The sequence below is a fragment of the Marmota flaviventris genome, chromosome 3, assembly GCF_047511675.1.
Source record: "Marmota flaviventris isolate mMarFla1 chromosome 3, mMarFla1.hap1, whole genome shotgun sequence".
Classification (NCBI taxonomy): domain Eukaryota; kingdom Metazoa; phylum Chordata; class Mammalia; order Rodentia; family Sciuridae; genus Marmota; species Marmota flaviventris.
This window is the reverse complement of record NC_092500.1, coordinates 86,710,626-86,724,295: the sequence shown is the minus strand read 5'-3', so window position 1 is coordinate 86,724,295 and position 13,670 is coordinate 86,710,626. Positions and strand designations below refer to the sequence as shown.

At 33.4% G+C, this 13,670-nt stretch overlaps 1 protein-coding gene across 22 annotated transcripts in view; it reads right to left on the bottom strand.

Annotated features, from left to right (window-relative positions):
* The window catches only part of Sox5 (SRY-box transcription factor 5), a 960,217-nt gene that overhangs the window by 567,744 nt on the left and 378,803 nt on the right, over positions 1-13,670 (bottom strand). For 15 of the 22 annotated variants that reach the window (XM_071610082.1, XM_071610083.1, XM_071610079.1 and 12 more), the window contains one exon: positions 4,965-4,993. The exons of 1 other annotated variant lie outside the window; for it this stretch is intronic. Coding sequence is in view for 5 of the 21 variants with exons in the window: in XM_071610070.1 (XP_071466171.1) it covers positions 9,853-9,854 (2 nt within the window). In the remaining 16 variants the exon portion in view is untranslated. Of the gene's footprint in view, positions 1-4,964; positions 4,994-9,852; positions 9,975-13,670 lie in introns of those variants that run through there. 6 more of the 22 variants (XM_071610070.1, XM_071610090.1, XM_071610087.1 and 3 more) reach the window with 2 other exon arrangements.

Sequence of the window (13,670 nt, the reverse complement as noted above, 5' to 3'; positions counted from 1 at the left end):
ACACAGAGCTTACTTCTTAACTTCTATGAGTATATTCACCCTGGTTGTGGAAACAAAGTACTGTATGGCAAAAGTTATACTGTAGTTCAAATTACTTAAGTGTTTTCCAAAGACAGAGTCCAAAATAATTACAGTTCAGGTCACTGCTGGCTAGGTGGCATTTCTGATCTAGTTACTGACCTAAAGCTAGGGACTGGTATATGAGGAGAGAATCAGAGAGGGAATGATGTTCAGGAAAAAAAAAAAAAAAAAAAAAAAGTTCTGTTACGAAGGATATGAGAATAGGCCAAATATTGTTTCTTCAAGGCATGAAAAATTATGTATTGTTAGAGAAATTATATGATAAAGGCAAAATTTTTCAAAAATTTAGTTCTTATAAAACTGGCACATGTGTTTGAGCATATACTCCACAACCATCCTATAGATGCAACCAAAAACCCTTTTAAATAAATCACAGTAACTTAACATCAGTAAAGTCAGCTTCAGATTTTCTATTAAGTTTGCAGAAAAACTGAACTAAGTAAATATCTTAATATTCCAAGTAACACATATTCCTATCAGGTCCCACATATTAAAAAGGGCAGTTTTTTAAAAAATCAGCCATCCTCAAAAGCTTCAGAGAAAAGGACAAAGCATATGCATTAAGTATTTCTAGGTATTTCAGAAATAGAAGAACACATATAAAACCATTAGAACATTCTGGGAAAAAAGACACGCCTTCCCACAACCTCATTAAACGACTCTGAAACTTTTCTTCAAACCTCTCGCCTTACTGCTAAAAAACAAGGTATATATGGAGTGCATTTAAAACCTCCTTTTAAATCTCTCTTTTCCTATATGATTTAATCCAGGTTGCTATTAAAATAGCTTACCAGGTGAAACATATTTATATCCAAAGTGTTGCAAAATTTTATTAAATGAAGGGAAAATCTGTCAGCGAGGAGTTTTAAGGGGAAAATGGCTATGGCTATACTTAGGTAATGGAAGATGGTGGATATTTTGAAAGAAAGTTGGAAGGTTTTCTTAAGTTAACATGCATACAGGTTGATGAAAAGAACATCAGTCTACTAATAATACTACCCATGGTATAAAAGATTCTGACTAGGAGAGAATACTAGATTAAACAACTTCTTTTGTCCAGTAGGATTTCTTGTTATTGTAAATGGCTGGAAGAATCCTTGAGGAGCCAAGTGGAACTCAGGCCAATCACAAAAGGACACTCATTGTTCCAAAGGACAAGTGCCTTCCTTCAACACTAGTGAATCCTAATGCACACAAATGAAAAGATTTTGTAAAACTCATTTGAATAACAGAGTATTTCTCTCTCAAATACTGTAAACTATTCTGTTTGATTATTTATTATTTATGTGACTGCATCAATGTGCCATATGCCCAAAATTCGAGTAACAATGTAAACAGGTGGTAACAAAAATTTGGGTTATTAGGGTCTGAAATATGATAAAAGGCAATTTGGCATAGTTTGGGGGGGTGTGGGTGGGGAGTGTAATTACTCCAAATGTTAAATTAATCACTGGTTGAATAATATTTATATTTAAGTGTGAAGGACTTTATGAATGGAAAGGAATCATTAGTTAGGAAATAAGATAGGCATAATGAAAATGCTTAAGGTTTCTCTGTCATAAAATACCTGGGATCAAATTATTAAGTCTTTATTTTCATAAAAACATGAGGTTTACGTTGTACTCACTAGCATAGGGTAGGAGAGAAGAAACCAGGGAAAGAAGTGGACAGGACTGTCAGCCTTCTATCTCACCTCCTCCACTCCACCTCATGAATATGAACTTAAATTGGAGAAAATGGTAACACTGAACCCCAAGGTATGGAAAGAGGTGTAGGACTTGGTTTCAGTATCATGAAACTCAAAGTGTCATGCCTCACATGATGTTTAATATTTGGTTTTTGATAGATGTGTTCTCTGCTATGTCCAAAAGTTTATGGCCCTTAGTGGTAACAAAGGTATATGAAAAAATTATCTTTTCTGTTTCCCTTTCCCCCTCTTTAATGGGCAATTGAGGGGTGGATATCTCATAAAGATGCCCACTCCATTTTGATAAACCTCATTAACTGTTGATTCTCATCTTCATGAAATTTTTCTACCTACTTCTCTATTTTACTTTTTCTTTAAAACATGTACTATTGGGACAAGATGAAGTAACAGGGACTGGATTTACTTTATCACCTGAAACAACTAAAAATGAAAAGATCAAATATGTGGAAAAAAATGCTTTTAGGTATATTGAACATGGGACAACAGAGAACACTGATCCCTGAAAACCAAAAAACAAATGAGAGCACAATATGGCCCTAGGAGAGCTGCAGCTCACCATCTTGAGTTTCAACGCTGTAGCTCAGGCAAGGGAGAGCTCCATAGTAATGTAGCCTCCCTGAGTTGAGAAGATAGAGCTGAATTGAGGAAGACGAAGGTGGCTAGAGTTCACTGGACCAGCTAGTAGGAGAGAACTGCACAGAGAAATTGGGAGACGTATAGAGGGTCCCATTCAAGGATTCAGCAGAATTATGATCAGCACTTGTAAAAGTAAACTGCCCAAGGCCAGGAAAAGAACCCCCAAGAAAACTAGAGGAATTAGTACCTAGGGGTTATACAGGTTGGGGATAAAGCCTATTTTCACCAGCCATGCTGGAAAAACAAACAACTAGCAGAGCTATATTAGAGAAAAGTATCTTGATTTAATAGTAGGAACAATTAGATCTAGAAAAATGCTGCTTTGATCATACCTAATAAATAATAAAAGAGAGCCAAAGTGATTAATCTGTTTCCAAGTAACTTCATTGGGGTCCAGAAAAAAAGCTCAAGAATATATATAGGAATGCATAAATATCTAGTTTCCAATGAAGTAAACTTCTGTGAGTCTGGTATCCAATAGACAAACACTAGGTAGAGAAAAGGGGTGGGAAGGGAAGAGAGGGGGCCTGAGGTTAGAAATGATGGTGGAATGTGATGGACATTATTATCCAAAAGTACATGTATGAAGACACAATCACAAAAAGAAAATTATAAAAACTCATATAAAATTGAACAGCACAAACTAGTCATAAAGATAAAAATCTTAAAAGAATCCAGAGGAAAAAAGATATTACTAAAAATAATAAAAATGTTTTGAACAACCAAGAATAAAAAAATTAAAAAAAAATAATAAAAATGACATAACAGCAGATTTCTCATCAGAAATAATAAATTCATGAAGTGAAAGCAAAACCTTTGATACACTAAAGGAAAGCAAATGAAAGTCTTGAATTCTGTAATTAGAAAAAAAATCCTTCTAAATAGAGGTGAAATATAATGTATAAAATACAAATAAAAAACATTGAAAGAATTAAACCAGCAGATCTACCTCACAAGAAATTTCCAAGTTCTTCAAGTATAAGATAATGAATTATACTAGATGAAAATATCTATCTAAAAAATGGAATGAAAAGCTGGTCATAGTGGTGCCAGAAAGTTGGGAGGCTAAGGCAGGAGAATTCCAAGATGATGGTCAGTTTAGGCAATTTAGCAAGAACTTGTCTCAAAATTAAAAATAAAAGGCAGTAGTGATAAAGCCCAGTGGTAAAGTATGAAGGTGAAATATAATGTACAATATTATATTTGTACTCGGGTTCAATCCCCAGTATCACATGCATTGCACACACACACAAAAAAGGAATGAAGAACACCAGATATGGTTAACTATGGGAATAAACATAAGTTTTTTCTAACTTAAATAAACATATGTAAAAGACATGTGGTTGTTTAAACAAAATAACAATTATGTAGTGCTGAGTTTGCAATATATTAGAAGTTATATGATGAAAATAGTAGAAATCCCAAAAGGAAGAAAAATGGAAACATACAACTCTATATTCTCTTAATATAGAGGAAAAGGTATAATGTTCCTAAAAGTTAGACTAATCCTAAAATAATGCTATAATAATAATTTGAAGAGTTGTAGCTTGTATGTTCAAGAATAAATAAAATGGAATTATATAACATATTAATTTTGAAGAGTCAAAGAGGGAAGTCTCAAAGAAGAAATAGTACAAAAAAGAAAATAAGTAGCAAGATGGTATATTTAAACCTAAATATATTAATAACAAAATTAACCATTAATGGTCTAAATTTCCCAGTTAAAATATGATTGACATTGCAAATTTTAAAACAAGACCTATCTAGAGATTTCCAGCAATAACTCCACTTTAAATATACATAGGATGCTAATAGAAAATCATTAAAAAAAAAAACCAATGGTTTACCATGCTAACATTACTCTTTTAAAAGCCAGAATGGCTATATCAATATCAGGCGAAGCTACTTTCAAAAGAAAGACTACAACCAGGCATAAAGAAAGTTGCTATGTAATAAAACAATTAATTTATCAAGAAGACATAGCAATACCAAATATTTGTGAATGATATATATGTGAAGCAAAACTTAAAAGATACATAATTATATAAGATTTTAATATCCTCTCTCAATATTTGATCAAGTAGACAGAAAAATCACTAAGGATATAAATAATTTGAAGAATATTACTGACAATTTGACCTGGTATTTGTAGAATATTCCATCCACCAATAGTACAGTATACTTTCTTTCAAAGTTCACACAGAACACTTTCAAAGGCAGGCTATAGTTAGACCATAACATATTTTTCAATAAATTTAAAATAATACAATTCCAATAAAGAATGTTACTTGACCACCCATGGAATTAAACTGTGAATCAATAACTGCATGGCAATTGTAATATCCCCAAATATCTGTAAACCAATATGACACTTCTAAATAATCCAAGGTCAAAAACAAACTCATAAGACAAATTATGAAGCATTTTAGATCAAATAAAAATTAAAACATCAAAATGTGTGAGAACCCACTAAAGCAATCCGTAGGGTAAATGTATAGCACAAAGTGCCTATATCAGAAAAAAAGAAAAAGTCACAAACCTGAGGCTTTAGTTTCCACCTTAGGAACCCTAGACAAAAGAGCAAACAAGACCAAATGTAAGCAGAAGATGGAAAATAACAAAGTTCAGAGTAAATTCAAAGAAATAAGAAATTTAAAAATCAATATAGAAAATTAATGAAGCCAAAACCTAGTTAAGTTATTGATAAGATCAATAAAATTAGAAAATCTCTAGCAAAACTACTCAGGAAAAGAGGAAGAAACAGAGAAAACATACAAATCACCAATAAGAAAAAAAATGTAAGAAATACTACCACTAAAAATTCTACAGATGAAGAAAGTGATAATAATATTTTGGTTAACCTATGCCAAAAAATTAAACAAATAAAATGGACATGTTCATTAACAGATACAAATTATTAATGTTCACTTGAGAATAGATAACATAAATAGCTCTATTTCTATTTTTAAAATGAAACATAGATGAAAAAATCAAAATAAAACATAAAAACTTCCAATAGACTGCAAATTGGTGCAGCCAATATGGAAAGCAGCATGGAGATACCTTGGAAAACTGGGAATGAAACCATCATTTGGCCCAGCTATCCCTCTCCTTGGTCTGTACCCAAAGGACTTAAAAACAGCATACTACAGGGACACAGCCACATCAATGTTTGTAGCAGCACAATTCACAATAACTAAACTGTGGAGCCAACCTAGATGCCCTTCAGTAGATGAATGGATAAACAAAATGCTGTGTATATACACAATGGAATTTTATTCAGTATTAAAAGAGAATAAAATCATGGTATTTGCAGGTGAATGGATGAAGTTGGAGAAGATAATGCTAAGTGAAGTTAGCTAAACCCAAAAAACCAAATGCTGAATGTTTTCTCTAATATTAGGATGATGATTCCTGATGGGGTTGGTGGGGAGCATGGGAGGATTATTAACACTAGATAGAGCAAAGGGTTGGGAGAAGAAGGGAGGGGGCACAAGAGTGGGAAGGATGGTGGAATGAGATGGACATCATTACCCTAAGTACATGTATGAAGACATGAATAGTATGACTCTGCTTTGTGTACAGCCAGAGATATGAAGAATTGTGCTCTATATGCATAATATGAATTTGTAATGCATTCTGCTGTCATATATAACAAATTAGAGTAAAAAAAAAAAAAACTTCCCACAAAGAAAAATTTAAGTCCAAATTGCTTCACTGGTAAATTCTGATGATAATTTAAGAAACAAATAATGCAAAGTTCTATACAAATTCTTCAATAAAGTAAAAAAGAAAAGAATAGCTCTCAAGTCATTTTATAAAGCCAATATATTTTGATATACAAACTTACAAAGATATTATAAGAAAAATATAGTCTTGGATCAGCCATGAATATAGATGCAATTTTTTTCTTTTTCTTTTTTTAACCAGGGATTGAACCTAAGTGTGCTTACCACTGAGCAACATCTCCAGCCTTTTTTATTTTTTTATTTAGAAACAGGATTGTCCTAAGTTGATTAGTGCATCACTAAATTGCTAAGGCTGGCCTTGAATTTGCAATCCTCCTGCCTCAGTCTCCTGAGTCACTGGGATTATAGACATGTGCCAACACACCCAGCTAGATGTAATATTTTTAATAAAATGTTAACAAACTGGCTACAATTTAGTTCATCCCAACAATGCAATTGCATTTTAAAACTTGGAAACTGGTCTTTGTCATTTACAATATCATCAAATTGAAATGAAAGACTATGAAATCATACCAATACATATATAAAAAGCATTTGTAAATTCCAATAACTGTTCTTCATATAAATTTTCAGTGTACATATAGGAGGCAATGTTCCCAATCTGATAAAGAACAACTACAAAAAACTTACAAGAATATCCTACTTAAACAGCAAAGAATGATTGCAACCTCCTAAAATCAAGAATAAGATAAGGTGTCTACTGTCACAACTTCTATTCAATCTTATAGTGAAGGTTATACTGGAATGCAATAAATCAAGAAAAAGCAAAAAAAAAAAAAAAAAAAAAAAAAAGAAAAGAAAAAGCAATAAAAGGAAAGCATATATGAAAGCTATTGGTAAAATTGTCTTTATTCAGAAAATATAACTATATTGAAAATATGATTCAATTTATAATAAAGCTACTAGAACTCACAAGTTTAAAGGGAAAGAATATAAAGTTAATACACAAAAATAAACTATTATTTATGCCAATAAGAAAAATTTAAAACTGAAATTTAAAATAGGTTATTGTTTTCAGTAACTTTTTTTAAAGGAGGAGTAAGAAAGCCATGAAGAACCATGTGTGTGTGTGTGTGTGTGTGTGTGTGTGTGCGCGCTTTTTGGATTGAACCCAGGAACTTGCACATGCTAGGCAAACTGAGATATGTTAACATTTTCAATAGCATCAAAATAGTGACATAACTAAGAGATTAATTTGAAAAATTATAGAAAATTATAGATTGAATATTACCAATTACTGCTGAGAGAAATCAAAGATGATTTATATAAATATAGAGATATACTTTGTTGACTGGTTAGAAGACTCAACCTTATCACAATGTCATTTCTAGCCAAATCATTTTATATATTACAAGTGATTCCTACATGGTCTCAACGACAATCCCAGAAAGGATTTTTGTAGAATAAGACAAATTCATTCTAGAAGTCATACAAAATGCAAAAACTCTTGAACAGCCATACAACCTTAAGGAAAAAATTCAAAATTTATTGTATTGACTTGTTTAGATTTCAAATCTTATGAAGCTATAGTAAACAAAATTTAGTACTGACACAAAGAAAGACAAATATATCAATGGAATAGAATAGAGTTTAGAAACCAACCCACAGATATGCATAATATAGTTTTTACACAGAACTTCAGAAAGGATATTTAGTTAAGAAACTGTCATGTTTTCAAAATGGTAATGGTATAAATGGAAACTGGTATTAAAAATATCAAACTCTGATTCAAACCTGGCACTATATATTAATATTAACTCAAAATTGATCATAAATCTAAATATAAATCCTAAAAGTATAAAAATTCTAGAACACATAGGAAAAAATCTTTGTGACCTGGGCTAAGCAAATATTTTATACAAATCAAATTAAAAGAATAATACACAGAAAAAAATCTGACTTTATCAAAAATAAAAATTTCTATTTGTGAAAGGACAATTGTTAAGAATGGTCAAATACAAAATAAGGAAAATATCTGAAAATCATATATTAATTAAGGACTTGTATTTAAAACATATAAAAGAGTCTAAATACTAATAAGAAAACAAATAACCCAATTTTAAAATATATCAGAAATTCATATAGATACTTCACTAAAGATGATACAGAGATGGCAAATAAGCACATGAAAATATTATCAACATTATTAATCATTAGATAAATGCAAATTAAAATTGTGGTGGTATAATACATATATCCACTAAAATGACTAAAAAAGACCAATCATACCAAATTCTGGCTGGGATGTGGAGAAACTGGACTACCATATGTTGCTGGGGGAAACAGGAAGAGTTTCTTAAAAATTCATGCATTTTGTTACCCTATGACTAGTCATTCTACCTCTTGGTATTTATGCAACAGATAATAGAGAATATATAAATTGCTTTATAAATGTGCAAACAAATATTCATAGCTGCCTTTTTTTTGAAATAGCCAAAGTGGAAACAATTCAGATTCCATGAACAAATGAATGCACACACACACACACACATACATACACATATATATATATATGAACATATATTATGTACATATGTAAATATACATGTAATTATACATATAGTGGAATATTGCTCAGCAATAATAAGGAAATGAATAGCTGATATACACAAAGAACATGGATAAATCTAAATAATCATAAAGAGTAACACTAGAACTTACCCCTCAAAAAACCTTTTTTAAAAAATGTAAATAGGGGATAGAGCTGTAGCTCAGTGGCAGGGCGCTTGCCTCATGTGTGAGGCACTGGGTTCGATCCTCAGCACCACATAAAAAAAAATAAAAATAAAATAAAGGCATTATGTCCATCTACATCTATACTAAAAAACTAAAAGAAATGTAAACAATCTTTTTTTTATACAATTCTAAACATGTACAAATCTCAAATCACAGAAAACAGGAAGAGGAAACAACTATTTAAGGTGATTGGTATGTTTACTCTTTTGATTGCAGTGACTGTTTTTGGTTCCATACATACTTCAATAATTGTCAAATTGTACACTTCAAATATATGCAGTTATTATGTGTATGTATGTATATATATCTGCCTCAATATGATTATAAACTTATTATGAAATATGTGTATTATTTGGTTATTTTCCTTTACTAAAATGAATGCTTCTCTAAAGCATGGCTTTGTTTACTATATCACTGTATTCCCAAGGCCTAGGAAAATACCTGACTCATAGTAGATACTAAATAGGTATTTGTGCAATGAGGAGTCTTACAGAGATTCTTAGGCTCTGATTCATCCAATTGCAAAAGAAGTGGGTTCATTTACAAACATGTAGAAGGAAGAATAGACTTTTGTGGGACTGAGAAAAGTAAGATCCGTTTGGAGATGTGAAGTTAAGCTGTTTGTGGTACCTTCAAGACAGAATGTTGAGTAAGTTATAACAAATGAGCTGATGGGTTGAAGATAAAAATTTGGTGAACATGAGCTTTTAGGTGCCATTGATTTGAACAAAATCACTCAAAGAAAACTGGCAAAGTGAGAGGGGAACATATCAAACAGAGCCTACAAGATGATAATCATTTAAGGGAGACACAGAGGAAGAAATTGTTACAAGGAACTTAAAATCAGGTGGCTTGAAAGATGGAAGAAAAGCTGGTCTGATTGCTGTCTCATAAGTAAACAGAGATTAAAAAAATTAAAAGAAAGAATAATGAAGAACTCACATGTAGCATAGGCACTAAGTAAAATGGGGCTGAATCTTAGTTCCTGTGCATGGCAAATTAGAATGTCCCAGATCCTTGTTAGATCAGGTCTTCACATTGATGGAGGCAAAGGCAAGATGTCAGTGGAAAGGAAGTACCTGTTTAGCAAAGAATCACAAAGGGTTTTATTCTTGGAAAAAATACCATGATAATTGCATAGGACATGAACTTAAAGAGAGAATTAGCCAGGTTGATCACTTGCAAAACAATGCATTCAGGCGAAGAGGGTATGTATGAAAAAAAATGGCATCCATGGAATAGCATGGATAACCACTGGCAATGTCACAGAGTAAAGCTGTAAAACTTATTATGTATGAGGTGTAAAATGTCAAAGGAAACTGAAGACTATGAAGTGATTTAACATCATGGAGGACTAGAAAAATAGAGAGATTAAATTGCAGAAAACTGGGAATGAGAACTGATTGGAGGAGGAAAGAGGAATATTTTAATTTAACAAGTTTTTTTTGTTTGTTTATCTTCCTTTAGTTTCCTCTTTCAAAGTTTTAAAAATGCCTGAAAAGAATATACATAAAGAATGGATATTTCATGAAAAGGAAATCATACACTATCATTAGAATTTTAGAATTTTTATATACATTGGCTGTCATCTTAATGAGATAATGTATCACCTATCATTTATTTGGGTTTTATGGGTAACATCACAGTTAGGATTTGAAGTAAATGATTTGAAGTTTTCCCTAATGTTTTTGTTGAAACTTTTATCTGTTGGGCGGTGGTGGTGGTGGTGATGGTTATGATGGTGGTAGGGGATGTGAAAGTGTTATTATTATTATTTTTAAAGAAACCTTGATGTGACAGCAGTGTCCTGAGGGCATCACATTACCTGCTTGGTATTTGAAAGGCAACTCCTTCCTGAATGACTCAAACAACAAAATGAACACAATATCTCTCTAGCTACCGCTGTGCCCTCGCGCTTGGGATGGAAGTCAAAAAGAGAACTTTTCATTGAAGTTCTTTTTAATTAGGACTGCAGAGAACTAGTGTACAGATTCATTCTTCTTGAAATTTGAGACAAGAGGTTAAAAGAAAAAGCTGTTCCTCGAGATCATATATAATAAAATATATTTATCCTATCATAATATTGTTTATCCGTATTCTTCTGTACCTTATTTTTAAATCATAAACAACTTTGAAGAAGCTATAAAACATGTCTCATTGTTCAATAAGGGACAGTCAAATCTTTAGCAGCCCTAGTGTCCTTCTACCACTCAAAGGCTTTCACCTGACTTGTTTTCCAAATGCAAGTACTATCTATTCTGTAGAAATCTTACCTGAAATCTTTGTGCATTTCACAGGGCTTTCATTAATATACTATATATAAATAAAAACGTAAATTAACATATGTCTTGGTAGAAGTAGTTTTAAGAGTTCAAAGATTTTTAATTCATTAATTAGTTAAAAGTGTATTAGAAGAGCTCTGCGCAGTGGTGCACGCCTGTAATCCCAGCGGCTTGGGAGGCTGAGGCAGGAAGATGGCAAGTTCAAAGCCAGCCTCAGCAAAAGCCAAGTGCTAAGCAACTCAGTGAGACTCTGTCTCTAAATAAAATACAAAATAGGGCTGGAGTTGTGGCTGAGTGGTCAAGTGCCCCTGAGTTGAATCCACAGTACTCACCACCAAAAAAAAAAAAAAAAGTGTATTATAGCCATTTCTTATGTCATTGATGAAAGAAGCCTTTTGTCTATTACCAATCTGGCATGACTTCATGTGCATACTATGAGTTTTTATCTGGCATATTTTAACTGCCTTGAACAAAAGTGCTTCCATGAGCTTTCCTGGAGGGGTATCCCCAGAAGGCAAACTCTGAGCAAGTCACATCTTGGCCAGCCTTGTTTGCTATTGACCTGCTTATCTGACCTATGCCCTGCATGTCGCACCTGTGAAATGAAGATACTTTTTGCTGATACAGACCTGACAGGTTTCAAATTTAAAACATAAAATAAAATAAATAACAGACTATTACTGTCTGCATTCAATTCATGGTTGTCATGTTTTTGTTCTTTTATCTAACTCACCTCAAATTGGGAAAAAGTTTTTGAGCATTTCAATATAGTGGAATAAATACCATAAGATGGGGTAGCATTGTGCTATTCGATAAGACATGGCTTAAAAAAAAAAAAAAAAACTTGAGCAAAGAAAGCAGAATAAGGGTGTTTTAGTGAGTTCAGCACTGGCATAGGAAATAAAGAACTGTAATCATATCTAATTAGTGTTAAAATAATGTTTCCCTTTGAAATGTTTAATTAGCTCTATTTTACTACATAAACATTCCTTATGTGGAGCACACTGCAGAGCTGGAAGACTCCAGTGAGTTAAATGGTGCAGTGTCCGTGCGCCCCATGTGGGGCAGAACCTGACAAGGGGTGGCTGCTGTTAGCAGATGTCTGGACCACTGGTGGATCCATGATGCTTGCTCCAAACAGCAGGCCCTCATTTCAACCTTTGTTGCATCCACCCAACCTCCCATTGTGCTTTCAATTTAACAGCATCACAAGCAGACAAAGAAATTTCTTACAATTTGCCCTTCAGTTCAGAGACGAATCCTTTTTAAACCTGTCTAACCTCTCATAACGTATTAGTTATTGTTGCCAGCCTGCATGTGTCCTCTGGCAACGAGCTACTCATTCTGGGAGAAGAAGGGGGTGCCCTTCAGTTTGATAAAGCAACACCGGATTTACTGGCACACTTAGAGGATGCTTGTCTCAGGACTGCAGCAAATTTAATTAACCTTATTACAAATATGGTTTTCTTGATGATTACATCATAATTTAGTATTACTGTGCTTACTACTGTTTCAAAATAATATGTGCTTTCTAAAAGAGTTTTCCAGAAAAACCCAGGATGTTGGAACAAGTAAATGAATCCTGGCTGAGACGTATCCTAATGAGGCTCCTGAGTCACCAACATCATCTTCCCTGGATCCTTGTGACCTTACCTGTGTTCTTACACTTCTCACTGGAACAGTGGCAGAAGAGAACTTGACATTAATCTAAAGTGATTCTAAGACATGCGACAAACACAAAAGTTCTGGTATGGTAATTTGAGGCCAGACTAATTGCTGCCTGAAATTCTTATCAAAGAGATGATCCTAGTTTCCTAGTTAGTAAAAAGTACAGGGGATTTTATTATTTTCAAAGCACTGGTTGAGACTTTAACAAATGAAATATTGCCTATTCTCATTTAATTCCACTCCCCCCGCCACCCTCTTTCTTTCTCTCCCTTCCACACACCTGGATGGACACAGGTTTATTTCCAAAGTACCTTTATGTCCCTAGTCCCCAAGAACCTCAATCACTCTCCAGAAGTAAATTAGGAGCTTGGAAGGGGCATTGCATCCTTCAGCCTAACTAACCTGCAGCACATGCTCAGAATGCACCACCAGCAACTTCAGACACACTCCTGAATGCAGGTAGCTCACAAGAGTCTTCTTCCTCCAGGAAGTTTCACTGAAATCTAGAAGGGAGCAGTAACCTCTGCTCTACTGAAGGTCATCTCCAAAGGTACCATCTGATCTCAAAAGGACACAGGTGTCCTTTTGCTCAAATATGCTATCAGTCCAATCAGTCCATGGACACATCTGTTAAGCTATTTGTAAACCCTTTAGGGCTGCTTGACATTGAATGATGCTGAGAGGTACAAGGTCTAGAGCCTGTACCTGTCTAGAGTCTATCAGCCAAGGTCTATCATCCCTGTCTAGAGTCTATTACAGCCTATTAGGCAGTTTTATTCCAAACAAATGGCTTTGGTTTGCAGGAAGAAG